Source organism: Mastacembelus armatus, chromosome 3 (assembly GCF_900324485.2).
Source record: "Mastacembelus armatus chromosome 3, fMasArm1.2, whole genome shotgun sequence".
Classification (NCBI taxonomy): Eukaryota; Metazoa; Chordata; class Actinopteri; order Synbranchiformes; family Mastacembelidae; genus Mastacembelus; species Mastacembelus armatus.
Window position 1 is genome coordinate 22,822,466 of NC_046635.1, and position 16,455 is coordinate 22,838,920.

Below are 16,455 nucleotides of genomic sequence, written 5' to 3' on the forward strand. Positions count from 1 at the left end.
GTTTGTTTAATTGGTATTTTGTATGGAAGAAATTACTTTCATATTTGAGACAATTTCCAATAAATAAATCAGTTAAAAGAACCTACATGCCTGTCGAGCGTGGGAGGAAGATAGTGTACCTGGAGGAAACACTGAACCAGCTGAACCACTGTACTAGGTACTTTGACCAAGAAAAATACAAGCGAGTTGAAAAAGAATAACACATTTGTTTTGAATAGAACTATCGATCTAGTATAACTTAGGCCGGTTTGCTTTCTAAATGTAGATGGATTAAATGGACCAAGTGCACCACAAAGCCTAATTTGGGAAGTTTATACAATATTTCAAGGTACCAGTCGGAGGGCTAGTGAGGGGATATTTTTTGGACAAGCAGATTGGTTTATCATCAGCTAAATTCACTGCAGCATGGCAACAGCTAGAGACAAACAGGATAGGATGCACAATTTCACCTTTACAGTAGTTTTTAAATCATGGTAGTTGAGATTATCAGAGCATTAGCGATCGTGGGAGGAGAGAGGCTTCACCCAGGGCAGTGCCTACCTCCTATAAGGGAGTACATAGATGGCATTACATATATCACTATGGCACTATACCAACAGTGGGTTAAGGATGAAGGTTAAGCCAGACAAATCAAGAACCTCAACTATAAAGGGTGTGCTTTCAAGTAAAACGTTAAAGATGAGAGGGCAAACTCAACAGTGAAGCCAGAGCAGATCCAAGGCTTGAGGAAGCAGGCAGTGGCTGCCACTAATAGGATGGAGACATCAAGCCTAGCTGTGGTGCCTGTAATATGGTGTGCTGCCACAATTGCTGTGGCCCCTGAAAATTACTAATGTGCCTGTTTTAAAGGTGCAGAACCTAGAGAATCTGTAGCGCTTGCATTAGAAGGTGGCTGGCAGCCCCACGCTGTTTCAGCAGGGTGACCTGATATGGTAAGGGGAATTTGCAGCTTCCAGTAACCAATTTAATGTGCAAAACAAGTGATGGTGCTGTCAAAGTCTATAGCAGTACACCACAAGTCTAAGCAGGGAGGAAATGGAACCTGAGGGAGACAGTTTTACAGCAGCAGTCAGACATAGAGACATCGTAGGGCAGGAATAGCATGGATGAGGTGGATTTGGTCAAAGCATAGCACAGTGTACTAACAACACGGTAACAGCAGCTGACAGGAGGAAATTGCTTGTAGAGGACATACAGAGCAAGAAAAAGCTGCTAGATGTGCAAAGGCAGTCAGGCAAAGAAGGGCCAGTGGGCGTGGTGGGACAAGGTATATAAAAACTCAAAGCAGGCTGAATTAGATTAATGTGAGGAGCAACTTATGATGTGCTGCCACCTCAAAAAAAAAATCATAGATAAATCATAAATAGACAAGGACCTAACATCCTTTCTGTAAAACAAACCTGGCAGACCAGGAGATATAGCCAAGAGCTGATGTGTCAAACAACAGTCATTGAGAGTGTTTAGAGGTAAACTCACTGGAAACAAACAGAAAGCATGATGGGATTTTGTTTGTTCATGTTCATAAACAAGTCAGGAAGCAAGCAACTTTGAACAGAAATGATGCAGGGCACAGGAAGGGGCCGGTTAATGAGAGCAGCCCAGAGACCCTCAGCAGGTAGCTATTACTAATCTACAGTAAGACCAGATCTTTGCTTGAATCTAATTTTATCAAGAAAAAGACACATCATCCTGTCCCTACCAGTAAACCTTTTAAGTAGATGGAAAGACAGCAGCAGTAGTGCCAACTAAGTGGTCAATAATTCACCAATAAACCATTTGTTAGACCCAAAATTGGAATTTTCACCTCAAAAACTGAGTGGAACAGGAGTGGGATCAGAGAAAAAGCAATGTAATCTGCAAAATCAACTAAAGTGTATGACACTTGTGCTAGTTGGGATGCTACTTTGTAAAGTACAAAAAAAAATCCTCAAGTGTAAAATAAGTATTAAAGCACCAACAAACATGAATATTAAAATCACAGAATAAAAACTGTATCGTATTGTAACTTAATAGCTGATAAAGACTGACAGAAGCTCTGAAATCTACTTAATAAAACCAGAGCTAAGTTAGGGGGTCTGTAGATTTAGACATGTAAGATGTGAAATGTGTTCTGTAAAATAAAACTGACACTCAAGGAAAGAGGCTCATTCATCAGCATTAATCCAAGACTAATAATTTACATTTGGTCACAATAAAAGACTTCGTCTTACTTCATGTAAACAGAAGGAGCTATAAAGTAGCCTGAGGCCTAACACAGCAAACAGATGCCATTAACAAGTTAACGTTACATCCTTTGAGATTACGGTAAAGAAATAAACCAGCGAGTAACGACACAGATACACACAGTGAAAAGTTAACATGATCTGACTCACAACAGTTGTCCCGAAGCCAATTTCTCTGGTGAGGATGAAGGGGTTAATATCCAGATAACTGTTGTTCCCCTCGGGGTTTTGTTGCTGCAGGCGCCATTATGGTCCTTGGCGTTTAGCTTAGCAGGGAGCTAGCTAACGTTCAAAACGTATCAACACAAACGGCGGGAACTAACACACTAAATTGAGTTCTTAAATCTAAACGATGGTAACAAATCACATTATTGGTTATGAAGCCTGAATATTTGTGGCTTTTTTATGCACTTGTGGTTTCTTTCCAAACACCTGTCCAGTTTAACCGAGGCCTGGAGGTGACGTAAGGCCGGTACGGACGAGCCGCCATTTTATTTTCCTTTTCCTTTTCCTCCTTCTTCTTCCTCATTATATATAGTGTGAAGTTTGTTTTTCAAATTTTTAAACACCGATGTTTAAACATTGTCATTAAGGTGGCAGTGACGTCCTGACGCCTGTTTTTTCTGTTAAAAAATAAAACATATTCACTTCTAGAGCATCTGCAACCATTGACCTGTTTTTTAGCCTGTTCCTTTTACCTTCTAGGAATTACACGTTTTATTTCGTTTCACGATACGTGTTTGCCCCGACATAATCAACAGAAACATGGAGATATAGGTATTGTAACTTCATACATGTTTATGAAAACAACTTTACTAATGGTTGTCCTATTTCCTGAAAACATAAATGCAGCATGATCAGCTGATTAGTCAAATCTCAGATGACTCTCATCATCGCCTGAGATCCTGGATCACCTCAATAACAAGACTTAAGAGCTCAGACCCTTCAGCAAAAAACCCTGACATTAGAAAGTCTGGTTTGTGACCCATAAGAAGTGCTGTGAGTTTTGTATTTTCACCTATTTACAGCACCTTTCCTTGAATAACTGTTTATGTTATGTCAGATAATTTGGCATATTTTGCTAATTAGACCACCATGCCATAACAGTGTCACATCCAAACTGATGATGGACAGTTACCATAATGTCCCTGTTTCAAAGTTAATGGTAGAAAGGCTATCAGATCTCATACTGGCCCTCATTGTGATGTGTTACTTATAATAAAATTCTCCTTTTTAAGAATCCTGCCTAATGAATTCAACTCTCACTTTCAGGCTGTTAGCTGGAAGCAACTTTACTTAAGCTCAATCATTTTCTACAGTTGATGGTGCTCACTGCAGTGTGTGGCCTATTTAAAAGGACTGTCCCTCCTATACTCATGACAAAGGTGATTTCTGCCAGAAGTTGCCTCATAAAAGATAGCGTATTGGAACAAAGATCAAAAGCACCTTACTATATTATTCAATCGAATACAACAGAAGATTCAGCTATGGAGCGAAATCAATACCTTTAAAGTCCATTGGACATTATAAGTTTCACGAGGTAATTTTAAGGCCTGTGCATGGCTGAGCAGGTTAATGGAAAGATTTGTAGTGCATTATCATGTCTACCTCCCGTAAGTGCACATATCCACACTACTGCTATCACACAGACCACCAATCATTGTCTTCATGCTTTGTGAGTTCAATAACAATGTGGCACATCTGTCCTCACAGATACATAATTACAAACTCAGACCAAAATGAATGATATAGAGATTCTTGAGCTCTAAGATGCAGTGAGGTTATGAAATAATCTTTTGAGCAGTACAGTCTGAACCAGATACGTTGTTTATCTTATCAGAAAACCATGGTCCAGTGACAAAGATTTATAACCAAGTCCTCTCAGTTACAGGGTTGACTTCTGTACTTATGATTTCTGGAGGACAAATCTTTAAACTGAAAACTGCTGACCACATCCCAAGGATTACCTTCAGATATGACTGAAACATAATCTGTTTTCTGTCTGTGCTCTGTAGATAGATGATTCTATTATTCTGGATATGTAAACTGCAGATTCAATAGGTCCAGCATAAAGAGAAATAAAAATGTGTCAAGAAACAAAAACATCCTTGGCTGAAAGAGAGAGAGCCAGAAAGAGAGAAAATCTCCAATTACTGCATGCCAATTTACACAGAACTAAAAGTCTTTGATTACCGCTGCGTTTGGCATAGCTAATCTGTGATGGAATCATGGACAGGTAAAGAATGTGTGAATCCAACATGTACTGCTACAGGGGAACAGTTCGGTTTCTTTTGGCAACCAACTACTCAACCTTAAGGTGAAATCATAGCATCTCCAGCTCAGCAAGTCAGAAAACCTTCAACTAGATTAGTTATGCTGCAGCTGCTATATATTTATATCAGTTTTATTTTCACTGTCATTAATCATACTTAGAAGTTTGTTGCCTGCACCTGCTTTTCAGAAGAGTTGTTGAAACTACACAGTGCATTATATGCCACTGCTGATAACGTCCATTACAACAATCTTTATCTAGACCACTACACCCTGTCTTTACAGAGCAGTCTAATGGCTAGGTGACAAAGGTGTGAACATCTCTGCCAAAGGTTATGAACAGCTGTGCAAAAAGGCTGATTAATTCTGTGAGCTAAAGAAAGCCTCAGACTGCAATGCGATGTACATTACATTTAGCAAAGACATCAGTTATCTATCCATTAGTAATCCTCAGATAGTCCAAGACCAACAGCAAGTCTGAGTCCTTTCAGCTCAGGTAGATCTTTCAAGGTGAAAGATCTAAAAACCTCACCTGGCACTTACTGTTAGAGCTAAATGTTTCTGACCCCCTGATTACATGAGCTCATGACCTTAAATTGACTGAACATAAATCAAAGGAAGCAATAAAAAGTTTGCTTTTTTACTGACCATATTTTAATTTCCTAACTAAATTCTAACTCACTAACTTCCTCCTTTCTTTTTCTTCTTGACTGTCATAATGCCCCTCACAAATGTCCTGAACTCCTCTTTCAATTCTGCACTAGTCTTTCTTCCCCTGGGCCATAGATGTGGACTCTGGGAGATCCATCCATTTTGTTCCCAAACTGCCTGAAAGCTACGCTACTCGAATGGCAGAGTGAGTTGCACTAATCTTAAAGAGGCCAACAACTGTCACCAGCTGGTTGCATAGCTGTGAAAGGGCTGACAGGGTCACAGGCTACAGATCAGTTAGACCCTTTACACCTGTAGTACAACAGTGTATACTGTTTACAAAGCAACCTCAGACATAAGCAGGGCAGTCGTGGCCTAATGGAAAGGGAGTTGGACTTATAACCCAAAAGTTGTGGGTTTGAGTCTGACTTGAAGAAGTTTGAGTATCAGTGGCACCAGGTAACATTAGATTTGTACTAGGATCTTCTACAGTAGAACTTGACATCACAGCTGTTTCTACTCCATTTACATCTGCTCAACGCCAGACATTTGCTGCCTTCAGAAGGATTTAATAATATTCAGTATTTATTTCATAGCAGAATCTGGTTATGAATATTTCACTGGTTTCCTATTTTTCAAAACCTCAGACATGGAAGGTGTTATTGCACCTTTCTCAGCAATACCCTGCTTAACATGCAAACAGTTCACCTTCTGATTATTGAATGCAGTAGTTGTGTCTAGACCAAATGTCAGTGTGTATGTGTGTTTTTTTTAATCCTTTGAAAATACCTGGCTGGCCCAGTTCATTAAAATTTTCAGGATGATATCTCAGGAAAATTTGATGCATCTACAATGATTCACCATTGCCTGCAAATCCCATTAGTGTTCACATTAGCTGGTTGAGACAGACTTTTTTTTAAAGGTTGAAGCAGCGGTCACTGTTATGTCTAATCATTTCATTCAACAGTTAATCTAAAAAAGGTTGTGTATGGAGCTCCAGGGGTGGGCAGCATTTCCCAGTAGCTTCCTCCCTGAATAAAACTACTGCAAAATAAATGTCTTATTTTATGTTAAATAATCATGATCGTTGTCTAATTCCTTAGAGCCTAAGTTGACATTTTCTGAAATGAAGAAGAATACTTTTCAGGCACACATCCTTATCTATATTTAAAAAGATGAATATTGGCTCTCACAGTGAACTCATTTGCTGTTTTTGTCTGTGTCTACCTTTGTCTGATTGAGACTGAGATGGTGGTCCAGTAGGATTTCCAGCGAAGACCCCAAAATGCTCAAATTCATCTGAGCTAGATGGGTTACCTGCTCTGTATTTGGGGTATTTTAAATTACCATGTGGGTAACCAAGCAGAAAGAAATGAATAGTATAAGGAAAAAAGCTATACTTTATCAAAATCTTTACATTCTAATGAAATATTGTAAATGTACTTTAGTCTGTATTGTTACATGTCTTGTATAAGAAACTTCACTAGCAGGATGTAACCATCACAGAAATGTCTGACTGGAAATGTTCGTACTTTGGCACCATCAGGTGGTAATGTCGGGAATGACACTGTGGTAGATATCAATGCATGCCACTAGAGCAACATGTTAAAACACCATTTTCTCTTCAAGTACAAAATAAGGCTGTGGGAACAATTGTAAAAGTGCTCTGAATATATGAAAAATATCTGCAAAGTGAGGTTTAGTGTAGGAAGGATGGGCATATTTTAAACACATCAGTTTCGCAAATTATTTTTTTGTCTATGTATCACAGTCTTGCAAATCAAAATCAAAACAAATTTTGTTTTGCTTCATTTGTGTGTCTCTGAACAAACTCAATATGCAGGCTGTGTTTCAGAAGTTCATTTTATTAGCAGGCTGTTAAATATTCAAATGTGATATAGGTAGGAAGTAGTGTCTGGACTTAAAGTTTAGAGGTCAAAGAAACAAGGGTCTAAAGTGGACTGACATGCACTGTTTGCCTGACTGGATTCACCTGGAGGAGCTGGTGAAGATCGGCATCCTGCATGGCAGTGTAGAGGACATGTTGAAGGTCCACCTGGGCTCTGTCTTCATGCCCCACGGCCTGGGACACCTTCTGGGCATCGACGTGCACGATGTGGGAGGCTACCCTGAGGTGAGAGCAGAAGACTTCAGTTCTAAGATTGTCCACATCACAATCACAAGTAGTGTTCTAACAGCCAAAGTCTCCAGACAGAAGAAGAAGGAAACACACTCCTGTTCCTCCAATTTTAATGTGTCATCAATAATGGAGAGAGGCACGCTGGTGAAGTGAGAGTGAAACAAAAAGAGGCCAAGCTGCAGGAACAAGTTCAGGATGAGGACAGGAGAGAAGGAAGGGTGAACTGTTGTCTGAACTGTGAACACTGACAGTTTCCTGTTGTGGTGGAGGATTTTGTACAGTTGCACATTTGTGGCCACTTAATACAAAAAACAGCTAACCCACAGTAGATCCAGTGGAACTGCTGAGTGTTCACCAGCAGAAAGTGTCAGTGTGTAAAGTGTACCATGAGGTAGGGTTTTGCTGAATATGAATAAAGTGAAGTCAGTTTAATTCTTCGTCTGATATGTTCCTCTTTGAAGATATTGATTCACTTATTTATTGTGCATTTAAGTTGTTTGTTGTGTTTTAGCATCTACAGAATCCTCAGCATGAGGAAAGTAGGACATGAAATCACAAACATATCGAGAGCCCAACACTAGTCTCTTCCTTTGACAAAAAAAAAAAAATCCTGATAGTTCCTCTTGAAAATGACACAGCAACAAACAAGTATATAAGTATGTCATTACAGTAAGTGCAACCGCTTTGACGCATTACCACCTGCTTTCTAGAGGGATGAAGTCAATCAGAGTCATCACTTTCTGATCCTCTGTGACATTAAGCTAAATCAACATAATAATCACACAAAGAAAAGCTGCTATAAAGTGTAAAATTAGTACTTTTGTTTATTTCAGAAACGTTCAGGAATACTCAACTGATTAACTGTTGGTCATGTGACGTCGAAAATAAAGCAAATGTGTGTTATTATTTGAAATCATATGTTTAATATATAATGAAAGATGCCTGTGTTTTAGTCCTATTCATCTTAATTGTTTTTATGAAAATCAACAATCATGCCATCAATTTGGCACATTCAGAATGTTTGTTTCCTCAGATACTGAATCAACTTAATGTTGAGTCACTCAGAACGTAATACATATACAGTACTTATGGATTAGAGGTACATTTAGAGAGTCTGGAAAGAACAGATACAATACAACAAAAGTTGAGGTACTGTGTGCAGGATTTGTAAAAATATGGAAAAGGGGTGTTATGGTATGCCATAGTAGATCAATGCTAGTAAACTGCTGCCATGATTTATCTTGACAAACAAATTATTATATTTTATTAACAATTCAGTGTATTTATGATCGGTGATTTATCAGGAATTGTATAGTAGTGGAATCATCATAGCCCACAGAAAAAAAAAAACATACAGTTTGTTTTTACCTCAAAAGCGTATTGCGGGTTTCTGACCATCTGCTTCTACCATCCAGCAGGCTGTGGAATGCCTACAATAAAATCAGAGGCTGTGATTGGTGGAGAGGCAGCAAAGTTTTTATCCCTGCAGCCAAAAAGGGGCCACCAGTGGCCAATAAACCAGTGTCCTCTCTGGGGAGCCACACAAATAAATTAATGGGGGCTTTTTTTTCTCTTCAGATGCTGGGAGGACAGTCTCAGAACCACTGAAAAGACCTTTATCATTCACTCTGGCATACATTCATATACACATACCACAAAGACTGAAAATGTACCTTACCGCACTTTGCCACTGCTTAGTCAAAACTATCTGGACCACAAAATATTTTAAATTCTGATCTTTTTCTTGTGAATCAATGTTGCATAAAGGATGCAGCATCAGCAGCAAAACAGGTTTGCTGCACAGTACTCATGCCTTAGGTGGTAATGTGTCACTGTCTTCAGTTTAATGAGGTTATATATCTTTGGTCAACAAAGTGGGTGTTAAATAGTATCTTCATATGACATTATGCCAAGAATTTGAGCTGTGTAATCTAAAGAATCATATTAGAGCATATACAGTCTATACAGTACATAGTTCATGTTACACAGTTTACAGGTGCTCTCTTCTTCCAAGGTAATTCCTCTTCAAGAGTCATTTTCTGTTAAAAAATACTGCAAACATCCCAAGAAATAAAAAATAATTATTATAAATTGTGGTTATATTCCATAGTGTTTTGTCGCTTCCTCAGCGTGCTACTGATCTCTCTCCCCCCGTCAGGACTCTCTTTATCCACTCACTGCCCTCCATTATTACTGTAGCAATACCATTCTTCCAACAGCTGTCTCTAAGTGAACCACCAGAAAAGTCCTTCCTTTAGTTTCCTTTAATTTGATTTCATTTTAGGCAAGATCCAGCTAGTTCGCTTTACTGGCTGGCACCGGACCAGTGTGCCCATGGTGGGTACTGAGTCTTGCCTGACAATGGGGGTGAGGGAGCCTGATAGAGAACGCTAGCTGCGGCCCTGACGAATCCACTGTCTGTGGGCCACTTGTGAGCAAGAGGCGCAGCATGTCATCTTGTAGTAATCATACACGCAGAGGCGAGCCTGGACCACCACTTTGCAGTTGAAGTACTTGTCTCTGCAGTTCTCATCTGAAACAAAAAAGGGATGAGTGAATCATAATTTCCAGCAAATACTGTAAATTAAATAAAACAAACCAACCAACCAACAAAAACCACATGAGAATGAAAGCTAGGTAAAGTGTTGCAGGGCTTGTTTAGGGTTTCACAATACACCTTCCAGTTCAGGCTTTCAGCTCAGATAGGACAAAACACAACTCATCCTCCAGGGATTCGCTGCTGGCAATTTAACATTCATAACAATGAACCTTGTTTTCTTACGAGGCTAAAATCATTAGGAACAAGTTCTCCCAGGTCAGTAATATTCCAGATAACATGTTATCTGATGACTGACCTATGTGAGGTGTGCAGGGCTCTGGGTGGCAGGTCTCTTTTTCTGCTGGTCTCAGCTGCTTGTCACAGCCCTCACTGGACAGCATATTGTCAGACAGGCATCGTACCTCCCGCACACGAAAACCTCCCTCACACGTTTTTGAACACTGGAAGGAGAAGCAGCACTCAGGTTAATACAACTCCACACAAAGGTTTTCCTGAGATACTAGAGTCACATTGGAGTAAGATGTGAATGAAAATAACATAGAAGATTTCAACTACAGTATAAAGTCAAATAAAGAAGCCCATGAAAATAAGCTACATTCTGTTCCAACCAATCAAGGGACATTTGCATAAATAAGCTTAAGTGTGATAGTAAAGTAGCACACCTGATCAGAACCACTTTATGTCTGTGAGCTCAATGTAGAGTATAATGGCTAACCAGTAAACACACCAATCACATATATTTTAGCTGTCCTTGCTTCAATAGAAGCAACCAAAATGATCAGTTCTGTTTGGCATAAATCACATTTTTACCAACAGCAGGGTGTAAGCCGCACTTGCCTTTTTTTAAAAGGGAGAGAAGGTTTCATATCTTACTCACAGCACTCCAGTCAGTGTGGTACCATTTCGCTCCACAGGTCTTTAGGTTGCAGCTCTGCTGGCTGAGGGGCCGCTCCAGTGAAGAGCACTCATACGGTGGCATGATGGTGAATTCTTCATCTGACTTCATCAGACACACCACTGACCTCTGCTGGCTGCCCATGCCACACTCTGCAGAGCACTGGGCCACATATAAGAGCATATATTGTATAAATTTATGCATTAAATTATATATTACAAAATAGAGACAGGACAAAAAAGTCCTGATGTATTAGTGTAAAGTCACTAAAAATGTCCATGTATTTAACTACTCCAGATAACATGACCTCCTTTGTCTTCATACCTGGCTCCAGGGGCCTGTGAACCACTCGAAGCGATTTTCACAGGGGCCATTGTTGCAGGCCTGAGAGTCTGCAGGCCTCTCATTGCCGCAGCCCTCCAGAGGAAGGCTGCTAATGTAGTTAGTCAGACAGAGCACACCTCTGGTCTGTACACCAATCCCACATTCAGCAGAGCACTAGAGAACAAACATTCATGTATCAGCAACTGGGTTTTTATTTTTGTGCAAACTACTAACACGATGGGACATAATCAGATTTAAACAGAAAACCTGCCTGTCACATGTCTGTAAAGAAAATGAACTACTTTGAAGATTCTCTTAGTTTGAGTTACAGTACACATACTAGGGATGAAATGTAAAGAATCGCTTTAGATATGTCCATTTCTCTTTGCTGCTCCTGTGATTTGCTTAGTCCTTCCTTCCCTGCTGTGTCCTACTGTTCATTCCAGTCTGCACTGCCTCCGCAGACATCTGATTTTAGCTCAAAACAGGAAAAACCTTTCGGCACCCTGTCTGAGTCTTTTCCTCATATACATTATCCACATTGCTTCTCTTCATAGCATATTTTAATCATTTCTTTTTCTAGCATATAACATGCATCAGTAAAGGCATCAGACTTTGCTGAGGATGTCACTCTTGAACACCTACACGTTGCTTGTGATAAACTCATTATGGTCAGTGAAGGTTATTCTACCCTTGTTTTCTATGTAAGCGATATAGTAGATCGATATGATTATATATTAAAAGCTCTATATAGTAGTACAGATACTATCAAGAATATCTGCTTGACGTATGAAGAGAGACCTATACAATGACAGCACTGTTATTAGAAATGAATGGAAGATACAATGTCTCCCTTCCACTTTGTCACCTACCCTACTGCCCCACTCAGTGTAGAACCAGCTCTTGGCACAGGCCCCCATGTCACAGTTCTCTACATCAACGGGCCGTAGATTCATGTTGCACTCCTCATCAGGAACAAAGTCGCCCACGTTGCTGACACAGCGTACCTCTCGGGACCTCTGACCCAGCCCACATGGTACAGAGCACTACAGAGAGAACAGGCCTCATGGTAAAAACAGTGATGACTCTTTTTATTTCCCTTTATTATTTTAATATACACAAAGATATAGTGTCAGAGTAAAAAGATGCTCCACATACAGTAGATGAGGATCACCAGTATTAACTTAAAGAAAAGTTATGATGCTGAAAATTTTTTTTAAATAAACAGCACGTTTATCTATTAAGCTTTAAATCTATCTATATCTATATATGTATAGACACTTCTTGTTCTTCGGTGCAATATGAGTCAGCCACATTGTGACTGATGGCTGCCACTCACAGCAGTCCACTCGGAGCGAATCTGCCACTCACTGCAGATCTTCAGCTGGCAGGTACTGGCAGTTTCAGGTCGCTCCAGGTGTCGGCAGCGGCTGGTGTGGATGTTAAGGGTGCGGTTGGCGTAAACCTGGCGACACAGGACCTGGCGGTGCTGCATGCCCAGGCCGCAGGTCTTGCTGCATTCTGACCACTCTCCAATATCCCAGCTGCTCATGTGGAAATGACCAGAGTGTTAGGTATATTGGACTAACTTTGTTGTTTAGGTCAACTTGTATTTAGAGAATGTCTGTTAAAGGTAGAAGTATTCAGCAGTGGCACAAGTGTGAGAACATAAAAGTGTGGTCTCTCACAATGCTGGGCATGGCTGCAGGTTGCAGGCCTCTTCCTGTGGACTCGGCCTGTTGCTGCTGTCGCACAAAGCATCCGACACCTGGTCATGGTTCATCCGGTTGACACAGTGAAACACAGAGTATCTGAACCCTACAAGGCAGATATCTGACTTAGGCACAGTCTACAAGAGGCTACTTGCAGGTATAAGTACATATGGGAGAGTTTGGAGAAGGGACCTTTAAATTATAATAATAATAGCTAGTTCAGATTATTTAGCAGAATGTTATGTAACTAAGTTCATATTTGGAAATGTAGGCTGGTTGTGATTAGAAAATTTTCAGTCAAATTGTAAATCTTTGTGGATGTCAGCAACTAAAGACCCAAACCATAAACATGTAATGCAAACTGCACTCCATACCTTTACCACAAGAGGCGCTGCACTCTGTAGCACCAGTCAGTTTCCAGTTGTAGTCTCTCTCACGTCTGGATGGTGGTGCGACGGGCACCTGGTTGTCAGGGAGAAGAGGAGGGTACCTCCCGCCACCTGCTTGGTTGAAGTTTTCCTGGTGTGTATTGCTGTTATGGTCAAACCCTCCCTGTCCATTCACAGTGTTCCCTAAGACATTTACAAATGGGTTTAGATGTAGTAAGAGATGCAACAATAGAGTGGAATGGATGGATATGTGTATTGCTGCAACTGTTTTGCATTTTAAATTACTGATTATTTATTTTGTGTATTGAACGATCAGACAAAGCTATGGTAACAAATGGAGTAGAAAGTGAGTCTTATTTACCTTCTGGTCTGTGGTTTGGTTGCTGAGGGCCAAATGGTTTCTCAGAGGGGACGATGTACTCATAATGAACACCAGGGTTTGGCTGCTGGAAGATCATCTGAGAGAAAACAGATGAGAATCTGAAATTAATACTCTTCACATTCAAATATTTGTCCTTCCAAAATGTGATCTCTGCGCTGAAAAGTCTTATTTACTCAGACCACACATATGTTTTCCAGGATGAATAAAACAGGAGAGCTGATTCGTTACTCACATAAACATCCAGGATCTCATTGGTAGGCCCTTCAGCGAGAAAAGACTCCCCAGCGGTGCTACTGATTTCATTGGGTCGGCGGTAGGTGAACATGGTTCCCCCTCCCTCGTATTTCCCCGGTCGGTCAATAGCCCAGTTTCCATTAATGATGGATCTCCCTGATCGACTTCGGAGAGCTGGAAGAGAAAGAACAACCACACAATCACCAGTGATGGCTCTGACCCCAAACAAAAGGAAAAACACTGCTGCAGCCATTTACACATAATTACTGTTTAATGGAAAAACCTATTTACACATAATGGAACTGTAGTTTAAAAAGCACTAAAAACACTTTATAATCCAAAAAACTAATTATACCTAAGTGAATAAATACCCTCACATGCACTTTCATGAAATGCCTTTTATAAATGTGACAAACTATTTGTCCTGGAAAATCTTTCATCCTGAAACAAAATCTCCCAAAATGTTTTCCACTGATTTCATGGTTTAAGTACAAGAGGCCATCAGAAAGGCATTAGAAGTGTAACATTACACAGGCTTGTAAAAGAAAGTTTTGAAAGTACTAAAAGCACTATTAGAGATGGACAGCGGAGAACAGGAGCCTATACAGCGAAGATCGGGGACATGGTCAGGCTACAGTAGCTGGCTGCTGCTAGATTCCCATACTGTAATCTGTTATTTGTGTTTTTTAAAATGATAAAGCGATTGTTGACATGGAGATTTTTGTGTTAACCTTATCCAAAAAAATAGTATTTTACCATTATGGTAGTGTTTGTGTCACTGAACATAACTCTGTACATAGTAGCCACTGAATTCATCCTCAGAAATGATCCTATTTTTTTTTTTTTTACAGAGGTGAAATTCTTCCCTATAATTAAAGAGGATGGCGAGGCTCGAGGGGTAAGATCCTCTAATGAACGCATGTTTATGCACTTTGCTCAAGGGAAGTGGCCATGGGGGAGAAAATCTGGGCTGTTCCCTTCTTCCTCCCAGCCTACCGCTGAGCGGGGACATGGCTCTCATTAAAAAATGTCTGTCCCTTCTGAAAATAACCCACTACTGTGTGCTACTGTTGCACCTCTATAAAGACACCAATAATCTGCAAAAATATGTCACAGTCCAGTGACTGCATCACAGTGATGAGTGACCTTTTCATAAGCAGCTTCCGCATTAAATTATCAAATGTCACTGTATCAAACTGCAAACTTTTATTACACTTATGATTTACCAATTTCTCTCACGACCTTGTGTGATGGTTTTGATTCGTGTCCTATATTTTTACTGTAAAATAATAGTACATGAAGTGGATGACGATTCCTTGTTCTTTACGTGTTGTGAGCTGGAATGAAGGCAGAGGTCTGCAGCAGGCTAAACCAATGGAAATGTAAACCTGGCTATGATTAGCTGCGAGAAAACACAAGTACCGCAGCCACTCCTGACAGGCTTCATGTTAATAATGATTCTGAAGTTGAAACATAAAACTATCTAAGATTTACCAGCTCAGAGCAGATATCAGTGCCTTAGTGATTGCAACCTCTTCACATGTAGACATTTCTGGCATTCAGCATTTTGGACTGCACTCTATTATTGAACTCTACACAAAATCAATTTCAAAACCGTCCTTCCATCTTCAAGCATTCAGACTCTTGAGCAACAAGTGCTTAAAACCCTATTCTCAAGCAAAATAGCCAAAGCAGTTTTATTGCATGATTTCAACATATTGACATGCTACAAAGAAATGATGTCTGTTGGATTCTTCCCCAAATGTAGTTCACTCTGCCAGCTCATGTGGAATTGATTATTATATGAAGAAAGAATTAGGAGAGCATAGATATCTGGCAATGAGCACATGACACCAAGCACAACAGAAAATGGTGAGTGATTTATACTGTAATAACTTCCTATATAGGACAGAGTGGATACAGAGTCTACAGGTGGGTGCTGGAGGGAAGGTGGGGCTTTTGAAATGCTACATGTACAGCAGCCGCAGAAGCAGCAAGTAATGGCAGAGCTTCCTGGTGGGTTGGCAGCTGCACTGACATTGTGAGTAAACCAACATAAAGTAAAGGGTGTGTTGCAGTTAGAAGAGTATGCTGTGTCACAATAGTGGCAGGATCCAGGTAACTGTGCTAAATGAAAGGGTTAAGCTGTTTTTGAACTACTGATAGATAATCTTACTGATTGTTAATATTCACCCAGATGAACAGAATAAATAAGAACCAGTGTTGAAGGCTGAGGACCATTAACTAAGGGTTTATTTGTTTTTGCTCACCTAGGTAGTTCCGACTTTTCACCATCTCTGTGACGTTGATCTTGGTGGCTCCCTCTGGGATCTCCACTATCTTGTGATAACCGATCTTGGACAAGCTGTGTTTGAAGACTCCAGAAACCAGCCTGCAGGTCGTGTTGTCGCCTCCACACACGCCACACTTGTCCATCACCTTTCCTGATCCAAGATACTCATCACAGCCTAGACTCTGTGGCACAGAGGGAAAAAAAGGAGTTTCAACGAGGAAGTGTGGACAGGAGGCTCAATAAAATTGTTATTTAAAGTTTACTGGATGTGTGCAAAAGATATAAAACTATTCCTGGTCAAGATTTTGCACAAAACATTGTATTTGTAAAGGTGCACCTGCTAAATGAGCTCTATAAACTGTAATTAGAATAACTAATTATC

The 16,455-nt window shown here is 40.2% G+C and overlaps 1 protein-coding gene across 2 annotated transcripts in view; it reads right to left on the bottom strand.

Annotated features, from left to right (window-relative positions):
* Positions 1-8,231: 8,231 nt before the first annotated feature.
* Positions 8,232-16,455, bottom strand: part of thsd4 (thrombospondin type 1 domain containing 4) — a 33,437-nt gene continuing 25,213 nt past the window's right edge. For both annotated transcript variants that reach the window (XM_026292986.1, XM_026292987.1), the window contains exons 8-18: positions 16,051-16,255; positions 13,779-13,954; positions 13,526-13,622; positions 13,150-13,347; positions 12,752-12,881; positions 12,403-12,607; positions 11,936-12,109; positions 11,064-11,237; positions 10,722-10,901; positions 10,140-10,284; positions 8,232-9,817 (exon numbers count right to left, since the gene is read on the bottom strand). In XM_026292986.1, the coding sequence (XP_026148771.1) occupies positions 9,675-9,817; positions 10,140-10,284; positions 10,722-10,901; positions 11,064-11,237; positions 11,936-12,109; positions 12,403-12,607; positions 12,752-12,881; positions 13,150-13,347; positions 13,526-13,622; positions 13,779-13,954; positions 16,051-16,255 (1,827 nt within the window). In that variant the 3' untranslated portion in view covers positions 8,232-9,674. The remainder of the gene's footprint in view (positions 9,818-10,139; positions 10,285-10,721; positions 10,902-11,063; positions 11,238-11,935; positions 12,110-12,402; positions 12,608-12,751; positions 12,882-13,149; positions 13,348-13,525; positions 13,623-13,778; positions 13,955-16,050; positions 16,256-16,455) is intronic.